The sequence below is a fragment of the Agrilus planipennis genome, unplaced genomic scaffold (assembly GCF_000699045.2).
Source record: "Agrilus planipennis isolate EAB-ADULT unplaced genomic scaffold, Apla_2.0 scaffold7, whole genome shotgun sequence".
NCBI lineage: Eukaryota > Metazoa > Arthropoda > Insecta > Coleoptera > Buprestidae > Agrilus > Agrilus planipennis.
The window spans coordinates 2,157,445-2,180,226 of record NW_020439340.1 but is presented as its reverse complement, the minus strand read 5'-3'; the positions used below and the strand labels follow the sequence as shown (position 1 = coordinate 2,180,226).

Below are 22,782 nucleotides of genomic sequence, written 5' to 3'. Positions count from 1 at the left end.
ATCTTAGCACATCAACGCGAGTAAAACGTGTTGTACGTATAAACCCAAAGATATAAAAATTTATTTGACCACAAAAAGTTCCTCTCAGATTTTTTAGGAAAACAATATTTATAGTACCTGACTACAAAACACCCTGTTTGCATAATATAGTATAAGTAGAAAGACTGTTAAACATATATTTCTAAAAAAAAAATTATCGTAATAGTCATAAAAATGCCGTAAATGGAATAGAATGGTTTCAAAAGAATGTTAATCATTATACTGCTAGTAATTTTATCTTGTTATCATTATGCAGTCAGATTGTTCATTCATGTAATAAACTAAATTGTGCACCATCCCACGCATTTATGAATAAATATTGTTTATGGCACTGATTCATTCATTAAAAAAATTAGATGATAATAGAGTTTCGTTTTAAAATGGTGACTCATTAAACATAAAAAAAATTGTAAATAGGATATTTTACCTGACAATACAATTAACAATTGCAAATCAGATTGCTAATTAGTACCCTACTAATCTATTAATTAAAAACGTCATTTAAGTAATTGTAAAATTTATAGATAAATAAATTGGACATGAAGAGATAGTTGTCAAAAGTGATATTTCTTTAAATTGTTTATTGNTCTTTATCGTTTTCAATTTTTTTTGTAAATATCTACCTGATGCTAAAAAAAATTTTGATCTTATGACTTAAGGTGACTAATTATTATCGTAAACCATCAGCCAACCAAGTGAAAGAATCGTTGTTTGAATACGTTACTCTTATTACTGTGTCTCATCACCTTCGACATCCGCACAATACCCGGAACTTGGTGACTCACCAGAGAGGATCTACTTAATAAAATTGCAAATAGCAATGGACATAAGACATGATAAAGACTTCACGTAATTACGTAGCTGTCTATGTACATATGTAACCTAAAAACGATGATTCACGTCGCCGTAACCACTGAATTGTTAGCGTTTTGATAACAATGATGTTGCGATACTAAAATAACTGTTTCGTATTCATGTGTATTTTAAGATTGTTTATTAAATTAAAATAGTTTAGCAATTATTATTTAATCGTAAACAATGATGAGCATATGCAAGGTCAAGTCTATGGCATAAAACTCATAAGTATATTGAGTTTCGGTCGGATCAATTTATTAAATCTCATTTTACAATCTGTCACATTTGCGGACTCGTTATAAACCAAAGACCGGAGCAGTAGTTTTGGTCTTCATCTGATGTATACAAAACTCGGTAGATAATAGGTACGTATTATAAGTTTAAGATTCCGATTCCGATTATTAACCCTGTTTTTGTCCCGTCTGCGAGAATTAAATTAGACTAATCATGGATTTCACCAAGCCCCTTTCGTTGGAGAAAGAAATTTTTTGGCACTTGACTCCTTTACATCGTAAATACGCAACCGATTATAATGAAATTTTATATACACATTGACAAGGGCACAGCAAAGGACATAGGGTACTTCTTTTCCAGAAAAAAAATCCTGTTCCCAAGGGATAGAGAAATTAGTTTTTTATGATCGTTAATGATCTTAGCACATCAACGCGAGTAAAACGTGTTGTACATATAAACCCAAAGATATAAAAGTTTATTTGACCACAAAAAGTTCCTCTCAGATTTTTTAGGAAAACAATATTTATAGTACCTGACTACAAAACACCCTGTTTGCATAATATAGTATAAGTAGAAAGACTGTTAAACATATATTTCTAAAAAAAAAATTATCGTAATAGTCATAAAAATGCCGTAAATGGAATAGAATGGTTTCAAAAGAATGTTAATCATTATACTGCTAGTAATTTTATCTTGTTATCATTATGCAGTCAGATTGTTCATTCATGTAATAAACTAAATTGTGCACCATCCCACGCATTTATGAATAAATATTGTTTATGGCACTGATTCATTCATTAAAAAAATTAGATGATAATAGAGTTTCGTTTTAAAATGGTGACTCATTAAACATAAAAAAAATTGTAAATAGGATATTTTACCTGACAATACAATTAACAATTGCAAATCAGATTGCTAATTAGTACCCTACTAATCTATTAATTAAAAACGTCATTTAAGTAATTGTAAAATTTATAGATAAATAAATTGGACATGAAGAGATAGTTGTCAAAAGTGATATTTCTTTAAATTGTTTATTGATTACATCAACTGTATTTATTATAAACAATTGGAAACAGTTTCAAAAAATTACTTCTCATCTGCATGTATTTATCTGACGTTTCACTAGCTTGTTTATCACTACTTCTATTTCGATCTATTTTTAGAAGATTATTNATTTATTAATTTATTTATTTATATAGGTATACTTTGTATTATGCATGAATAAGATACAATTCTAGTTAGCATTATTACGGCAGTTTTATGAATTATGTATTAATGTAAATGGGTACATAATACAAAATAATACTCAAAAAAATTCTTGAAGCAGTTTATGATGAAAATTTCGTCACAGTTAATTATGATGATATCTAAAAATAGTAAATTACAGTTTTCTATTTCATTGAAACTAATTAAAAAATAATTTTGAAAGTTAGATAATACCGTACTTATGCATACTAATACAAATAGATAAAATGTGGCGGAGGCGCCAGGCAGTGTATTAAGTGATAAAATACTTCGTAGTACATAACATTATGCTTTAGTAATTATTCCACTCAATACTTCACGAATGTGGTCGAACACAGACATTGATTTCTGTCAAAGGTCTGCAAATCGTTATTACAAACGGCTCTAAGCTCAAAACCCTTTCTCACAAACCCTTTCTCACAGTGTTTCAGTCCCTGAAGCCCCAAATACATTTATAAACCTAAGGACTTGAAGCCCATTGAATTGCAAATTACAAAGCGCTTTTATAAAGTAATACATTTATCAAGCTCTAAGTATATGTTCATATGAAACAAAGTAGATTGCTTCTAGGGTTGCCACCTTTTCAAGCTTTACATAAAGTATTTCTCGACTAAATGGTTCAAAAAAAAGTAGTCAGCATAAAAATAAGGTATTTTATTTTTTGTTTTTAAAAACATATTTTTTGTTACACCTTAGCAGCCAGTAACAAATTGCTGTCGCTCTTAAATATATTAATAGCCTCTAAACACAGCAAACAAAGATTTAAGTAGACTAAAAGTCCATTTTTAATTAGTTTTAATGAAGCTTTAGTCCTGTCGTCTCGCCACTTTGCGTTCATAACAGACGGTACTCTTTCTGTAAATGCTGAAATGGCCGGAACGGACAGCAAAAGTGACACTACCTTGAACAGATTTGGGAAATCAGGTTGTTCCGTAAATATGGCTTGCCATTTTTCTCTGCAATATTATTGATGTAAAAGTACTCTGAATTTCGAATGATCGCTTACAAAATTACGATGTTTACTTAAGGCCTTAAATAAAGTATTTTTGCGTACTTTATGTATCTTGTAAAGTATAACGTACGCACAGTCGAAATAGAGTACAATACTTTATAATAAAGTACGGGTGGCAACCCTGGTTGCTTCCAAGTCCTGAAAGGACTATTAGAATTTCAACATAAAGCTTTGCCCTGCTCCGATTTCGGTATAAAACCCGTATTGCCAGGCATGAAAAAGCTTGTTAAGGATTTGAAAATTTCGGCTTTCATAATGCCCTGATTTGTTCTGGGCCTGTTTGGACCCTAGCAAACGATAAGACCAAAAACAATTGAGGTCAAAGCTTCTACCGTGTCGAGTCAAATCTAATATCAAGAGCGCTTGTGCGACCTGTGAATCGGTGTTTGCAAAGTTTTTTTAGAAAGTTCGCGTTCATCCGCTGTCAATAACTGCGCGTGTTTTTTCTCATTCCTTTTGTAGTGTCGGTTACCAACACCCCAAACCGAGCTAACTTCGATTTCGAATGGTTTTTGCACTGTACCTACGTATTATTGTTATCGTTCTTCCTTGTGCTTATGGGTGTTATGTCCAGGTTTTCCGATAAGGCGCGCGGAAAAGCTCTCATCTGCTGTTGCTGGCTTCTGGCATGATATCGCGATTCGCGTTTTTTAGCCATTCATCGACGCGAATTGTAGGCGGTCGCGTTTAAGCGTCCTTGCCATGAACATACACATTCACACTTACACACAAACATATAAAGAACGTGCACGAGAGAGTTTCTTGTTAGTTTTAATCGCAAGTCCAGTCCGGTCCAACGACAACGTCCGTCATGGCCTACTTGTTCATTACGTCCAGTGCGTGACCAGTTATTTAATAATAAAATTATTACTTTTAGATTCGCGTTATTGAACAATACGGAAACGGTCGTGGATGTGGGTGACTTTTGTGCCTTTAGCAAATAAGTGTTCTTGAACTTCTTGTTCAAGTTTTCGAGAGTGAGAGAAAGTGTGTCTAGTCCTAATAATCTTATGTTGTTACGAATGAGATGGCCACCTTGCAAAGTTTTAGAGGAAAAACGAAGGTAGATACAGTTTTGTATTTAAGCAACAAAAAATAATTAATTGTTGGCGTCTGTCTATGTAGCGATCCTCCATATTCAGTAATAAAAAAAAGATTCCAAAAATATTGTACCTTTACTGTCACCGGTGTATATTGGTCAAACGAGTAGATCCTTTAAACACAGGATCTATGTATAAACGAACAAGTTCGTATGCGAACAATTACATAAACTTGATACGTAAATAATCATTATTAAAGCAAGATCAAGTAAATACATAACACAAAATTATACGGCTGGTATTTTTAACTGAAAATGTTAGTTGCACACGGTTATCACAATTACGAAACCAAATCCGGAATTTGAGGATAAATAAAATGTTCCACGCTGTGACGGTAGCTTTGATCTCCAGTTACTGGTTTTTCCGCCTATTTGATAAATAACGTTAGACTGCTATAAATTATTTTGATCGGAATTAACCATGTTTCGTTAAGCAGAAAATCATCACGTTACGTATATACCTTATAAGTCATAATTTAGAAAAATCGTGGGCACAGTTAATGCTACGGTTGGAGGTTAAAGAACAAAAATAACAACAAACGTTACAATAATACGCTTGTTACTTACGTAGCGCAAAAAGTGAAACAGACTTTGCCAAAAAATTAGTACCTACACCACTAGAATTGTGCCAAAACTCGTCGTTACGTGTTAGATCACAGGAGTAGGTTACATAACACCTTCAGATAAATGAAATTTCCTGTAACTAAGAGTACTTATCCTTAATATTTGCTTTTAAGATAATTTTAAGCACAAAAGTTAAAGGTTTCGCGTCCTACTACTACATGAAAGTTAATAATTCTGGTATAAAAAACAGTTTTACTTTTTTAATTTATTAAAATTCTTAACGAGTTTCGATTTATAAGGCTATCTTCAGAAGAAGGACTAAAAATGGGTCAAATAAGATGAATAATCATTATTCAAATATCTGTCATTGATCTATAAGAGTCCAATATAGAAAATGAATGTGGGAAGTTATTGATTATTCTCTGAGAATCTTCGGTTTTGTTTCTCACAATCCTTTAAAGTTAATGGTTTTTGAGAAATTTTTTTTTTTAAAGTCGTTTAAAGATAACATTCTTTTTTAATTATATAATGCATGTTTTTTTACTTCTTGTGACATTAACGTTAACACTTGACTGATTACATGTAGGTATTTCGATTTCCGAAAATATTTTCCTCACTGCACCACACTAGTGGAAATTCGTGGATTTTCATATCTCAAAATACACATCAATAATAACAATAATTGTTTCGTTCTCTAGAAGCGCGGCCTTACGCGAATTTTTCAAACGATAACAGCGTTTATCTTGAATCCGCGAATTCATAATTGTTCGTGTTTTAGTTTATTGTTACCTTAACCTTGGCGAATAATGTTTTAAGTGATAAGATATCGCTGTAAGCCGCAGTCTTGATGTGACTTTTGTAACGAAAACACAATGTAAGAATCAAGTCGCGAAAATTTAATTCTTGTTGTGCCTTGTGTTTTCCGCGTGGTTTTATATTCCGCCACGCTGATAACATTGCTAACAGAAAACAGAAAAAACATTGACAATATTTTATATATATATATACGTAAATCGAACGGTTTTAGACATTCTGATTCGAGTGAAATGTTTGTTAATTTTAAGTGAACCGCGAGTAAAAACCTACCGATAATGGATAACGAACGTTATTTTTCCGCTGCATCGTACTTAGAAAGAAACACCGACAGTTTGAGGAAGAAAAAGGAAGAATTCGAACAAAGAAGGAAGGAATTTTTTACGTCAGTGGTTGGCAGAGACAGAGTACGTGACATTAAAGCGTATTTTAATACAGTAGCAATTCCTTTATTATTATTGTTGACACTTGTATACTGTTTAAATGGGTTGAAATAATAATTAACAAAAGAATCGATAATTTAACTTAACTTATATACAATATTTTTGTGTAGAAAAATTACCGAATACTTGTCACCAGTTGATAAAATTTATTATAGTGGTTGTAATTTATAGGAAATAATCATAAATTGTGAAAAATAAAACCACGTTATTACGTATTTCATCAGGTTTACTCACTATGATAAAAAGCTCAAACAATTATTGTAAGTACGTATGATACATGGCATACATATGTCCTGCTTCATTCTACGGAACCAGTGAAAGTAATTATTTTGCAATTTGTCACGAAAAATTTTATTGCACATAAACCAATACTTTCGATAACAATTATTTATTGAACAGTACCTACATATAGTTTTCACTTCAGCCGTTGTGAGCATAAAAACGTATGGATATGTAACAGTAATGTGTTGATGTTCATTATTTCTCTATTGTGAGACAAACTTCCAAATTAAGAAAAACTAGACCATACTACATCTTTAACTATTTGAGAACATTAATCTAATCTAGATCTAGAGATCTACCTCTGCTTGCCCTCCTGTACTTCTGTTTCTGCTTCTAATAATATGTTTCTAACTAGTCTTGCATGTATCAGAAAATTCTGAACTTTTTTGCTTTTTTTTTATAGGCGAGTTTTTCTACCTTTATGAGGAAAACAATTTTCTCGGAAAAACTACAGCATTTTAAATACTTATTATTTATGCTATACTATACGAACAAACCCTAATGTATTGACTCTTCGTTTTTGTAGTAATGTCTTGTATTTCTTTTTTTGTATCTATCTCCTTTGAATTTATAAATTAAAATTATATAGAGGTACCTACACAGGTACCAATATTTACACACTTTATTAGCAACATTATACTTTATCGTTTAAGGTATGTTGTTTCTTGTGAATCACTATCGTAGGTGTTACAAAAGTTACTAATTCAATGTTAAAATATTTATACCGGTGTTATGTGTAACAGTTTTCAAAAAAATTTTTCTGAAAATTCGTTGTTAACAATTTTACAATAATCACAATAAGTATAATAACGCTTATCTGCGATATTTACTATCATTAAAAGCACAAAATGAATGCAGGTAGTAAATCTTTAAGTGTATACTCACTTGTGAACAAGTATTTTTTTCAGTGATTAGTATCAATAGTTCTTCTTAACGTTCAAAAATCAGATACCTAAATTAGATAAATAAGATTATTCTTGTGAACCCTTCAAGTGTTGCTGACGTTTAAATAGTTATCAAAGTTCAACAGCTAATCGCAAAATAGCAATAAATGAAATTAATTATATCGAAAGATTACATTTTGCTATACAAACTTTTGAGTTTTTCTTTCCAATTTTTTAATTTTCACCTCTTTTTTTGTTAATAATGAGCAATTTGGAATTCGCCTAATTTTATGGGATTGTCTTTTTATCGCATTATTATTTGGAATGTTTTATTGTTTACACTTTTGTGAAATAGTATTTGCTTACAGATAGTAACAATTTTAGCAAATTTTACACAAAGTATCTTAGTTTTTGCACTTTTATGATTAGATAAACTGTAAGCTGTGTAAATACAATTTAGTAGATTTGTTGTCATAAATCAGAAGAAAACTCCTTTTCATAATATTATGGAACGAATTAAGTTTTGCTTTTCCCAATAACATAATAAAGGATTAATTGTGAAAAATTTATAAGTAATTACTAACTCTTTATTTATTAAAGTAAATTAGCAGACCGTTGATAATTTTGCTTTGGGTACGAAACTGTAAATAAATTGAACGACAATGGCAATGTAGGGTATATATTGTATTATATTGACGAAGTTGTGCTTATACATATGTAATACTGGTGCATATGAATATAAATAATGTAACAAACCTAATGTTTACGACCAGGCCATTAACCTAGTTACATAAATGCACTAGACACAAAATTAGTCTAGATTAGACGCAAGAATCTTGTACACACCACATGTTCCTTCCGTTTGAGAGACAGTTTTAATTTCTTATGTTAATTAATTAAATAATATAAAGTATTGAACCTAATACGAGATAGTACGTACAAAAGAAATAACGCGTGCCACATGCAATTATCATCATTAAAGACAGTACAACTGTAGGGATAGATATACAGGGGCTAAAGGTATTAGTATGCTTAGATTTGCAGATGATATAGCAGTATTAGCATCTGGCAAGGAGGAGTTAGAGATAGCATTAAATAAAATGGAAGCGGTATTGACAAAACAGTACTGTATGAAAATAAATAAAGGTAAAACAAAAATACTGGTATGCAAGGGAAGAAAAGTACGGAAAGAGCGAATATAAAGATAGAAGATGAAAAATTAGAAGAATTGGCTGATTTTAGGTATCTATGTCAGCACGGAAGGAGTAGTAGAGATATGAAGCAGAGGATAGCGCAGGGTCGAGTCGCCTTAAATAAAAAGAAGTTAAAGGTGTATGTTTGGAGTACGCCGCTGTACGGGTGCGAAACATAGACCGTGGGCGCGGTGGAAAAGAAAAGGTTAGAAGCGTTTGAAATGTGGTATTACAGGCGAATGATGAGGACACCGTGGATAGAGAAGGTTAGAAATGAAGAGGTATTAGAAAGAGTAAGAGAACAAGGGACTCTATGGAAGTCAATAAGAAATAGGCGAGTGAGAGACATATTAGTGGCAGAAACGGAGGTTGGGAGGGGTAGAGGTAGACCTAGATTAGATTACTGTTCGCAAACAGTTAAGGATGTCGGTTGTACTAGTTTTAGGGATATGCGAAGATTAGCCCAGGATAGAAAAGAGTGGAGGTACGTGTCCAACCAGTCTTAGGACTAACGACCTTATGATGATCACATGCAATTATATACATTACATAAGTAATTATTTTGCCAAAATTTTATCTAAATTTTTTATGTTGCGGGAAACATTATTTTTGGGATAAATTGGTTCATTACATAAACTGCAGGAATTACTTCCACTTTATGAAAGGTGGTTTCCCGCAATATAATAAGTTTGTACCTTAACCAGAGAAATATTTGGAATTGTTTCAAAGCATTTACCGGCAGGACTGTTGCTCACATATGGTAAAAACTACATGCAGGTTGAACTGCAGGAAAAACCATTTCCGGCGATTCTGTTGCAGTATTCGGTCGCGATGAATCATTCTCTCACACGGTCACCCTTCTAGGAAACCCAATCGAACAACGGTAGCATAACAATAATAGTAACACCAACAATAACAATATTGTGCATTTGTTTATCGACTATTCACGACCTTGCCAGCTGGTTTGATATTATTAGCAAAGTGATGTAACAGCAACAACGGTCTCGAAATGTGTTCTTTTACAATTACACACATACGTAATAGAATCGTCATTATATGATGTCACATTCGTCATCATAGTTCGGTTTAATAAGATAGTTGGTGAGTTAGATCATCACCGGATCGCGCCACTTTCATGAATGTACAATGTCTTAATACGTAATCGTAAACGTTTTATCTTAAATTCGCTAGTAGTAAGATACCTATTACATCACTCATTCTGGTACCGGTACATAATATGTGTAATACATCGTAATTACTATACTACATTCATATAATGTTGCATCGGTTTTTTTTCTCTTACTACAACATAACGACGATGACGATGACGAAAGGCCACGCGATTCTTATGTGAGTCACTGACTCAAGAATTTCATTCATTATTTCTCTCCCGGTCTTTTCTGACTGGCATGTAAAGTGCCGATTAAGTTATATGAGAAAAAATACTATATAGGTTCCTACAGTGTATATCTATCAGAGGTCCTCTCAGTCCGCATTGCCTATTTGACAACTATGCCAAAACAAAAACTTTTTTGAAATTATAGGCATTATATAAAATCTTAGTAACAAGCAACGGAAGCTGCGTGCGCATAGGTGAGAAGTTAGCAGCATGGTTACTTCTAAGATCAATCGCAGGATCGAAACTGTTCTCTGATTGGGTCAAGTTCGCACCTGTGATATTATAGTTATAAACTTCTGGCTCCATCCCAAGTACCGGATAAAGCTCTAGTAGGAAAGTCGTATTGCAATAGTCACACTTGACCCCTGTCAGGTAGTGAAAAGAATTCCCTATTAAGAAAATCCTTGCTTATTCCTATAAGGTCCTGTTAGAAGATTCCTTATTTATCCAGATTTGACCCTTACGTGTCTGCTCTATCGTAAACCTATGTGGAAACCCTAATTTATCCCAGTCAGCCATGAGGGTAAAACGCCTTAATGTTCTGTGTGTGCAATTAATCGGATATTAAATTTTCCTAAAGCTTCTCATTCAAAAAGGATTTCTAAAAGGGAGATAAAAAATATTTCTTTAAAAAAAGCTGATGCCTCGTCAGAATTAAAGGAAGTTCGAAACGGATAACCTATTGAGGCATTATATCTTAAGATATAACAAAATTTCTTTGAATGTTGGTTCAAGACCGTTTACAACCAATTTGCAGAGTTCCGATGCAGACCTTTTCGTTGCTTTTTTATTCACAATTTTTAATAATAAAACATCATGAACATTTGGAGATTATAAACGAAAAATCAGACGAAATAAATGTCTAAATGCTGCAATTGTGTAAGGAAAATGTAGCAGGAAAAAAGAAAAGATACATGGTTTGCCGTTTTTACCATGAACGGAATTTATGTACAGTGAAGTTGGAAAGCAATTTTAATTTTGATGTGAATTAACCTAATCTATACACTCGTTGCATAATCCATTAGTTGAGAATATGTAGATTTCGTGATAATAAATAAAAGGTAAAAATAATAAATAAAATCAATACGACCATCAATTCTTTGTAAATTTTCTTAAGTGTTTCATCGTATCATACTTCTGTTTAACTTTAGGAATCTAGCGATAAAAAAAAATGCTCAGGAAAACCACCGATGCTAATAATATTGCAGACAAATATTCCAACTACTAGTACGTAACTAGTTCCTTATCTGATAAGCACCTAGTATTCAATTGATAAATAGGAAGAGTATTTACACTAGAGTATTCATGGTAATTCAGAGTGAAAATGACATTTTCAGACAATGTGAAAGTAAATTCATGTCATCGAGGTAAATGAATAAACTTAGGCGAGGTTTCTTAATTTATGGTTTCATAAAACCGTACAAAACATAACAAACAGGATATGAAGATTCATGTAGTATTAAAGTATGTATCATATATAACAATGTAAACATACACGCTTTTATTAACAATGAAAATAAAAAGAAAGGAAACAGCGGGTTATTAATCCTACCAATTAAAAGGAAGGAAGTAAATAATTAATTACAGCTTCGAATTAATACCAACAAATTTCATTTCCTTCTGTACAGGAAATTCCACCAGTGGGGTTGTAGATGATCAATTAAATAAAAATCTAGTAGTGGGAAGCCAAACACTGGCTTACGTCCAAAGTTTGGTCAATCCTCAAAAGCCAAGGCTAAATACATTAACGTTTCGCCAACTTTAGTCCAATACAAGGACAGCCTGGCATTGACTTGTCGATACTAGTTCAAAGTTCGGTCAATCTTCAAATGTCAAAAGGCTAGGTTTATTAACGTTTCGACAAGTTTGGCCCAATACTGAGCAGTATTGGATTGTCAATACTTGACTAATGTTCTATCAAGCTTCAAACGTCAAGGCCAAGTACATAAACGTTTCAACAAGGTATATCCCACATTGGGTAACGAAGTATTGACTAAGATGGAAAGCGACGCAATTATCCAATTTTGTTCGTTAAGGTTTGGCATATCTGACCAATCTTCAATTAGTATTGTATTGGCACAATATTGGCTGCCCAATTTTGGGTTAATATTATTCACCAAGTTTTGGCACAATATTGACTACCCAATCGTGGGTTAGTATTGTTCATTATTAGTAGTCCAATCGTGGGCCAACTTGCCAACCAGGCTTGGGCTGAAGTGACAAACCAGGCCCTATATTGATTGCCAATCTCGGACCAAAATTGTACAGTCCTAGACCAAGCTTCCTATATCGCATGTAGGGCATTGTGTCTTGCGTTTTTGGTATAATTTTTGTTAGGTGTACATTCCCCAATTGATCACATTATTTTCTATTATATAATAACCTTCAGAAAGACTTACAACACTCCGTATATAAAACTTAATAGATTTCTCAATAGTCTATACAAGTATCTATTCGCTTATTAGCATATTAGTGTGGGTGTATTAAATGAATACATTACAGTAACGATAATATTAAGCATCTTATACATTCGTACTTGTAGCCTCATACAGCTTTAAAAATATTGAAATGGCCAGTAATATTGTCCACTTGAACAAATAATGGCGTACATATATAATTTTGAATTGGAGATTCGTATGCAAATTAGCTTTATTGTATGAGAAAAAAAATCCCTCTTGGTTCACCTTTTGACCATTGGAGGAGTGTTTATTAACCGGTAAGTGGATGTATAGGCCTTGGCATATTTACTGAAATATTTCAGTAGATATTAATTTCTATACAGTTGGCCGGTCTTCTCGCGAATAACAATATGTTAAAATAACCATTAAACAATTGTATAATGTGGTTCCCAAAACATCCCAAGGACTACTACAGACACGCCTGACAAAACGAGAGATTGTTTATAAAAGTAAACAATTACTTAGGCGTGGTAATAATAACCACCTTAATGTAAAAGACACAATACAAATAAGTATAATTTATTGCCAAAGAAATCAAAATTTTTGAGCCTTTTGCATAATGACCTTTTTTCGAAGCCTTTTTATAAGCATTAGGTCAGTAATGTGGTCGTCACATTCTACGCAAAATATCGAGTTTTAAGGTCAATAGACATTAGTTTCCATAACCGAAAGTTTAATTTGTTCATGTTGTGCGGATGTCAAGCATAATTAATATGCTGATCGCATTTGTTGACACTATTGCGATTCGATATTCGATGTTTACTAACAGACTCTGTATTAATTTTGCAGATGGCCACGGAATTTCCGTCAGAAAATGGCGCCAATGCAGATTTAGCGACGACGATGATGAATTTGAAAAACAGACCTGGTGCCGTGGCAGTCACATCTTCACAGGTTAGCGTCATTTATTTAAAAATTTCATTTCCTTGTCGATTTTATCCTTCACTCTGTATCCCATTTTTTTATTCGGTGTTTTGTCGCAGTCGGAACTTTTTGAAATAATACAAAGTGGATAACGTTTAGGGTTCATCATCACCTTCCTAATAGTTCCATCAGACACTATATGATGAGACATTCTGTATAATTAATAATTGAAATTGACTTGGTAATGACCTAGATGATGACCCCCACCCCCAAAGTGGGTGGTGGTGGGGGGATCGAAAGAGGAGGTCTCCCCCACCACTGTACCATAAAAAGTTCGTGGCGGTCTCACCTCCATGAAAAGTTATGGGGGTTCAAAGTTAATAAATATGCCAATTTTTATACATTTCTAGGCATGTAAATATTTATATAGTCTTTCTTAAACAATATTCAAAGGTAAAACTAATGAAAAATACATAAAAATATTGAGAAAGTTCTATAAAACATTATTTAAATATCTTTATCAATAGGGTAGGTTAGATTAGGCTAGGTTAGGTTATCGGGTTTTGTTCAAGTGACCACCCTCTTTCGATCCCCCACCTCCACCCGCTTGAAAATAATTTTTTTATTGAATTTTATTTGAATTATAGTGTATGAAAATTATCAATAATCAACTTTCAACCCCCATAACAAGTGAGAGAGGGTGAGACCGCCGAAAATTTTTATGGGGTTTTACTTAGGTGACCACCCTCTTTCGATCCCCCCAATCCCTACCCCCGAAGGGGGGTGGGGGTCATCATCTAACACCCATAACTTTTTATGGGGGTGAGACCGCCACGAACTTTTCATGCTACAGTGGTAGGGAATACCTCCTCTTTCGATCCCCCCCCACCCCACCCCCAAAGGGGCCATCATCTAGACCTTTATCATTAACTTTTATAAGTCGAAATATCGAAACCTAAACCGTTTTTTATCAATTAAAATTCAGACAGTTTTATTGTCGAGGTAGTAACAGTAAAATATCATATTATGCAGTACGAAATAATGATTATTATAATAATTGTGGTTTTTCCAGTACAAAAATAAACGGTTGTTTGTTGAAAGGCTGTTAACAAGTTTATCTATCTACATTTTTACGACAGTAATTAATTGATTGTGATTCCATGTCGACCATCGTTTTTGTCTGCGAATACACAAACAACTGTTTACGTATCTACGTACTCGACGGTTACGGTGCTTGGATCAAATTAATTCTCCAAATAAAATGATAAACGTCGAAAAGCAATGGAAAAAGTTCGAGTGTTTGTCATATCATTTATCGGAACAACATGTGTATTTTATAATGTGATAGTAAATACATCGTAGGTTTGTTTTGCTTCGTCTAAAATTGATAAAAAAGAAGAAGAGGCGTTTGAGGAAATTCGTGAACGTGACAAAATATCTTTAATAAGTATTAGTAAGACGAATCGATTACGTAAATCAATCGATGTTTTTGTTGATACTTGAAAGGGCTTTTGAAAATTATTTCTTCAGAGAAATCCAGATTTTTGGAAAATCAGATGTTAAAGTAATTTAGTAACCCATTGCCACTAACAATTTAGTATCCGTCCACATTCTTCCATTTCCTTGTTTTCCATACAACCCCCTAACATACATCACAGATACATTCTTCCTTCCTCAAATTCTTCATCATCTTTCGTCTCATATTCAAATTCTTTAGTCTTTAAACCTCGCCATTTATCGCTTCCTTTTTTCCTCCTAAACATTTTTGTGCAAAGTTCCCTTACAACGAGTCTTACATCAGTAACTTTAACCCTACTGCATATTTTGAATCTATCATTTTGTCTAACTTTGCAAAAAATGGACCAAATTCCTAGTCTATGTATAAACATTACAATCTCAGCAGATTTGAGAGAAATTTTAAACTCCAGTGTGGAAATTCCTGCACATTTTCCTCAGCTAAAGGCCAGTAACCTTGGTATATCTGCTAATTTTGTACCAGTTTAATATGTGTAAAGTCGAGTATAGACATAGAGAGATGAAGTAGTAATTGTAAGCATAAAAGTGCTTCTTTCAAAAACGTTTTAACATCGAATTTTGTGAGTCATACAACTTTATCAGAACAAAACACTTGTACCGAAATAACCCAGGCGGTTTATTTATAACTTTGTTTTCTGTCGTTGTTCACGTAAATTGGTTTATTTCGAAAACGACTTTACTTAAAAAGGTTTTTTACACTATGTATTTTTACGTAATATTTAAAGGGACTGTCCACAAATTATTTAACAAAAAATTCATCGATTTTATAGGACGCCATGTATCATTAATTAAGTTTGTTGTTCCATTTATTTACTGGTTCAAAACTGACAGCTTCCCAGACCTAAAATAACCCTTGATTCACCTTTGTACAAGTAATAAAACCGTAATGCAGAATCCACCAATTTTCGTTAACTATTTTTGCTCCATTATCAAGAATTGCAAAGGAAATGTATTTTCTGAAAAATGTATTTTTATCTGTGGTAATAATTTTGTTCTAGAACTAATTCCTTGATTGAAATACAATTTTATGATCGAGACGAATCTATTTTACTAAACTAACCACCCACCATGTCTCCTTTAAATGAACTTTAATTGTCTATTAGAAATTAAATTACTTTTTAAACGAGTTTTTAATTGCAACTATCTACCTCAATCGTAATCAATTTCAATTTTCAAAAATTCAATTTGAAATTGGTGCATATTCTTTCAGTTTCGTACTGTTCTATGTTTTACTACTTATTTAAATACTTCATTATTCATCAGTCCTAAGACTGCTTGAACACGCACCTCCACACGCTTTCCTATCCTGAGCTAACTTTCGTATTTCCCTAGAAATAGGTCTACCCTTACGCTGCAAAGAGCGCATGTTTCTACATCTAATTTGTCTCTGACTAGCTCTTGATACAACATACTTTTTTATTTTAAAAATTATTACTAACTGCAGATAATGCGACTATAATTTTGAAAATGGAAGGAGTGGTTGTTGCATTAAAATCTACTAACGCATCGAGTTCTCGGTTTTTTGATTAATATAACAAGTGCATCTTCATATCTAATAATAAATTCAGAATTAATATATATTTACCAAATACACACTCATATGTATACAGTTAGGTCAGATGAATCATAGAATCCAACTGTTGATAGATACAGGTTGGTTCATTTTTTGAAATACTTGTTTACTGTTTGCATTTGCAATATATTTTATGATTCATAAAATCGGTTCTGCAGATATACATATATTTTTTTAATTGTTTTTAACTAAATTTAGTTACGAATGCGTCTGCATATGTAAATTTTTGCCGAATGATATGATCATTTAAAATTCTATTGCATCTCTAATAGCAAGTCATCCAATGAATACAATACTAATAGAAATAAACGTAGGTGTTAAAAAACAGGGCGATCATCAAATAACTTTCTCATTTCCATTTTCCTAGTAGGTAGGAGGCATTTGAAATTTATCTCAAGTAGTAATAACACATTGAACGTCATATTTATCAATTGCTTTCTCTGTAGAAATTCAAACACAGTTACGAAATACAACTTAAAGATTTTACTAACTTATTTGAAAATATTTTTCCTAAATTACTGAAACTAAAATTATTCGCAAAAAAAACAGGGTTAATAGGTGATTAAAGAAACAGTTTTTAAAATATTCATCATATAAATAAAATAAAAAAATACGCACATATGTAATTATGGCAAATAAGGCTAAATAAATATTTATGACCAAAATACTGTTATTGTTTTGTCCGAAAAATCTAGAACAATACGCACAAATATTTGTGTAAATATGATTGGTATTTAGTTGGTGAAAGTTCATATTCAATTTGTTTAAATAAACAACTTGTAAATTTTTTACAATGTTTTATTTAGAAACAACAATCGTTTCGTTACGTAGTAGCTTTATCAAGTTATATTTTTCAGGAATGGTAGCCTTTATGTACCTATGTATATAAAAATTAAATTGAGGATAAGGGATGAAATTTGAACATATTTAAAAGTAAGGAATTATGTAATTTTATTTGGCTGTTTAACAATAAATCTGAATTGTAGTTTCGCTCTTCATGGTCTTTTATTCTGATACTAAAAGCTCTACCTGTTTGTCCAATGTAACATTCATTATAGATATCTAATTTTTGTGAATTTATTATTTTAGATAATTTTGCCTAAGTTTCAAACGCGCACTTATTTACCTTTTTGAATGATAATTTCTGGAAAAAACTAAAACAAAGAAAGCAAAAGGAAATCACTCTCCCGAATGTTTTCAAACTAAACCACGCGCGTAAGGTCTGTTTCACCCGTAATGTCCAGTCGTTGTCCACTCATTACTAATCTATAAAATCTTGTCATGCTGATGTGGTCGTTCCCGTTGTGAAATTTTATCACCTAGTTTACCATTCCGTTTTTTCCCACAAGTAATCGTTTGGCCCGAATCCAGGGAGCAGAATGGTCATTAAATATAGCCTAAAGCATCATTTCCCTAAAATACCCGATGTCTCACACCGTCATGTCCCTTATTATTAACAGAGACTTTAAAAATTAGTTGCAGACGAACGCGCAAAGTAGTGCCACGAGTAGTCGCGTGTCCAAAACGGTGGTGTCCTCGACCTCTTCGAGCTCTCAACGGGTTCACGTTACCTCATCTTCAACGACCGACAGGAAGGCATCTTCCATGAAATCCGACCTCAACGAACTCAAAAGTAACATGAACGAAATGAAGAGTTTATCGAATATTAACGCTTTAAAACAGGTATGTATATGCATCAACGTACTGACAGAGTGTCTAGAATGTAGATTTTATTTTTATAATTCGACGCATTATTAGTCAGTTGGCAGTATTTTTTGTGCGCTGATGCGCCAAAGAATTCACGAGCTTGCTTTAAGTAGGATTATTGTCATGCCGAATTAAACCACCGGCTAATACGAGTTACAATCGACATATTGCTTCCGACAGCTCAAATTTGTTCTCAATCAAAGTTCGGAAAGATGACACATTTTTGAAATATTTGTTTGAAAATCGTTTTTAATTTGAGATCAATTTTTATTTCAGAAGTTACGAAGTTCGCTAGAAAACCTAGTGGACAACGAAGAAGAGGACATGCCTCAGCCTCTTGTGACATTCCCTGATTCTGACACCCCTCCCCCGGGATCGGAGGTTACATCTCCCGTTAGCAACCTAGACACCCTCAAATTTGAACAAAGAACTGTTAATAATCTTAAGGCGAGTAAGGTGAGAGTGTCTGCACTTTTTTTTTATTAATCACACCTCCCTCCTTCCTTTGGGACCGTCATGGTGATGGAAATATAGTACGAAAATTTGAAACCTTCAAGCTTTTTCAATTTAATTTCTTAATGGCACCTACTAATTACATGAAAACTCCTTTTGTGCATTAGAACGTCCTGCAGGTTTTACTATGTGAGATCAAAGAAATTCCATTGACTTTTTTAAATTTACTAACTTCTTTGATTTCTAAATGTGTTTCGCTGTTTACCGCTGATGAATTGGAACTCTAATTTTTTTCTATTTATGTTGTAAATTTTGTGTGACTAATCCGTAAGCTATCTTGAGTGGTTGCGAGCCAAACAAGCAAAAATTTATTTTGACAATTTTTTGGCAAGTGTGATGTGTATTGTAATTAACAGTCTCGCTAGTTAATGTCGGTACAAACTACAGACGTATTTTAACACTTTTTTTGACGTACTGAACAAAAATGTTCCGTTAATTTGATAGTCATTATGCTACTTTTTATAAGCTTGTAACAAAAATGCCAAACGAGAATATCTCCACAGTAAAAAAAATCGTCTTCACAAATCAGAAATTTCAATAGCATCTATGTTTAAACATGATTCGTCATTTTCATTATTTATCATTAATCTTATTCCTACATAATTTAAATATAACTGGCATATTTTGGTTTCTTTTTGGTTAATTTGACATTTACTGTCACAGCAGTTTTCTCTTTATCTAAATTATNGCTTTGTAAACAGTAAGGAAAATTTTTGGTTTTTGAAGTATACATGATGTCCTAAACATGTTTCAAGAAAATTAATCCTTTTCTTGGAATATTTTAGAAACATCTTATTACTTACATACAGGGCATTCCAAGAAGTTGTCGTAAGTTGGAAGAAAAAGGTAGAAGACCTGAAGGGTTTTTTATAGTATTAGATTGTAAATCTGTTCATCTCATTAAATAGACAGTTGAATAAAAAAAAATAAGATCTTTTACTATCTTACTTCCTCTTGAAACTCTTCCTTGGAATAGTCTGTACGAGACCTTGTTTTGAAACGAAGAAAATTTTAGATACAGCATTTTCGGTGATATTTTTGACGAAGCTGTTAGATTAGGATTACCGGCTGTTCAAACCCAGCATCCCGGAGTTTATTACCAACAAGCAGCCCAGTATGCTATTCAAAGAAAAAAATCGTGTCTCGAACTTTGCAATGTAAATAATATTTCTTTAGTAGTTTTAAATGAAATTTATTAAGGGGATTGTTCCGTTTGGTTTAGAACGTCACTGCATATCCTACAGCTCCAGATCCCCTTGAGGGTCTGGACCATTTAGAATTCTACGGGCAGAGACCCTGGAGACCTGGAAAACTGAACATGGACAATCCGGATCCCCAATTGGAGAAAAAAGGAATCCAGGCTCTGCAGTTTTTGGAAAAACAAGTGGCTCATTCCGTAAGTAAATTTCATGAATTACAACCATCAAAAAATATATTTAACTCAATCGTAAATAATGTTTTTAACTTTAACAGAATCTAGGTAAGTACTAAGGTAGTGTTTACTTGATCTTAAATTTTAAATATTAATCTGAAATTTCATTTTCAATTTTCCATCCACTACAAACTACCTCAAGATAATGAGGGAAAATTTTTGTTGCAGTTGTCACAATTTTTCTTCATTAACTTGAGGTAGTTTGTAGTGGATGGAAAATTTAACAAGGAATTTTTAATTAATATTTCCCGGCATCAAATTTGATAAATCTCAGTTACTGTTCGAACTTTTTGATAAATTAAAGTGAATAAACAGAATTTTTTAATGAATTTATAGGTTGTACCTCTAAGTATTTAATTTTAATTTCAAATTCCTAAATTGCTAGTTTTTCCGAACGTGGCATGATGTTTGACTACATTTTTGCGATGGAAATTATTATATTAGATACGCAAAGCTGATAATAAAGTTGCAATTACATAAAGTTTTCATCTTTTATGACGACGGAGGACACACCTCATAGGGGTGTGTGTTTGTACATGCAGTATTTCCTCCGTTGACCCGAATTCCGAAACGCGTTCAGGTCAAGGTTTATCGTCTGTCAAAACGTTGCTACATGACTGCTGGCTAGATAACGTGTTCGACTCCACTTTCAGAGTTGCTTTGTTCATAAATCAATCCGCAAATGCGGTTCTTTTATTTTCGTTTAATATTTTACAACATTTACTGTGGCACAATGTATTTATTACGCGTCTGACATTATAAAATTATAATAATTCCTTTCAAAAGTTAAATTTTCTTGGAAACTACTAATGGAAATTGACGTTTATTGATTAGCTACGACTATACATTATGACCTTAGTTTAGCTTCAACATTATCCCAGCGCGAAATAAATGCATAATGTGTTTATCAGTAAAACACAGTTCCAGGAATTGTCGGTTTGTAAAGAACAATATGCGAAAAGTTGAGACTAAATCTGGACCGGACTCAGGCTTGGAATTAAAATCTTACTGATACTCAAAGCCTAGAAGGGCAAAATGGTGAACATAAACGTGGATAGTTTCGCTTAATAATTCAATAAAAATTTAAACGCCTCATTTAAAAACCAAATAATCGTTTCAAATATTTTCGAGAAACGTTAAATAAAATAGCTGCCCACGAGAAACCAGCCGAAGCCGCTTTTAGAACTAAATAAAACGTTTTATTAACAGACGCTAACGATGTTTGGCTCTAAAGGTTAAAATAACAGTAAAAATATTTCGGAAAATCTATGTGATTTTCATCGGATAATCACTACATAGTATAAAACAAAGTCGCTTTCCCGCTGTCTGTCCCTATGTATGCTTAAATCTTTAAAACTGCGCAACGGATTTTGATGCGGCTTTTTTTAATGGATAGAGTGATTCAAGAGGAAGGTTTATGTCTATAATACATGCATAATATAGTAGAGAAACACTGATCATTTTAGAGATTTCTAATGTGATGTCGTAAATAAACACATTTTTTTGCGCTTACATTGCAAACGCTGGCTGAACCCTACGAGATAGATCAAAATAATGTACTACAATATTTGTCACCTTAACACCGTTTCAAGAGATGACGTCTGCTTAGATTACTATCTTTCGATCTCCTGGGAATGTAATGTGTTATCATACTGATGTAGGTACATTCTACACGACACTCTGTTCGAAAACATTATAGTCTTGTGTTGAAGACGTACATATACGGCTGGTAAGTGGAGGCAGGTACGTCGACAGCGGAGCAGTTAATCAAACATTCTCCGTCTATTTACTCTCATAATAACGTTAGCCATGTTTGCTATTTAATGTTAGTGGGCACTACAATTTATATGAAATACGCATTAGCCAGTGTTAGAGGTGGCTTTTCTAATGTTTCAACAAAAGCCATGAACGAAAAGGGAAATGTCAGACGAAATAAGAGGATCAAACACTTCTCGATCTTTTATCGGAGTGTATTTATGTTAAACTGAGATCTCATTAAGAAAAGGAAGACGGACAAGTCTGAATATTGTTAAGGATAACTAGAAGAAGACGCCGATGTTTGATATCTAGGAAGGTAGATAATTTAGGATGGAAACAGGTGTAATGAGATAAAACAAGGAATAACGCAGGATCAAGTAGGTTTTAATAAAAAGGAATCAGTTGGACATGGATAGAAAAGGTTAGAAATGAGAAGGTATTTGAAAAAGCAGGAGTGCAGAGGGTGCTGTGTAAATGTCAGTAAGGAATAAGAAAGATGGGATGATAGGATAGGATAGGACACATGTAGTGACAGATTAGAAACAGAAATAGGAGTAAACTGAGGCAGAGGAATACCTAGATTAGAGTACTGTTTGCCAATAGTTATGAATGTAGAATTTCATAAAATTCACTGAAATATAGCATCAGGATACGAAGGGTTGGAGGTGTAAAATATGTATATACCCAGCAGCACCTTATCTATCATCATGCAAAGTAAGATGGGGCAAATACTAATGATTGGGGGTTTGTTTTTTGGAAAAACGTTTGCGGGTTTTTTTCATAGTAAATTCATGTATACATGGTGACCCAAAAATAAACGACTACCACCGACTTCAGTTTTTCAAATGGAAGCACCTATTTTTTATTACATTTTT

The 22,782-nt window shown here is 33.0% G+C and overlaps 1 protein-coding gene across 1 annotated transcript in view; it reads left to right on the top strand.

The window, feature by feature from the left end:
• The first annotated feature begins 5,886 nt into the window (after positions 1–5,886).
• The window catches only part of LOC108741726 (sterile alpha and TIR motif-containing protein 1), a 28,708-nt gene continuing 11,812 nt past the window's right edge, over positions 5,887–22,782 (top strand). Inside the window, exons 1-6 of the mRNA XM_025978742.1 lie at positions 5,887–6,271; positions 13,314–13,418; positions 17,974–18,180; positions 18,481–18,683; positions 19,733–19,874; positions 19,940–20,113. Of these exons, the coding sequence (XP_025834527.1) occupies positions 6,143–6,271; positions 13,314–13,418; positions 17,974–18,180; positions 18,481–18,683; positions 19,733–19,874; positions 19,940–20,113 (960 nt within the window). The 5' untranslated portion in view covers positions 5,887–6,142. The remainder of the gene's footprint in view (positions 6,272–13,313; positions 13,419–17,973; positions 18,181–18,480; positions 18,684–19,732; positions 19,875–19,939; positions 20,114–22,782) is intronic.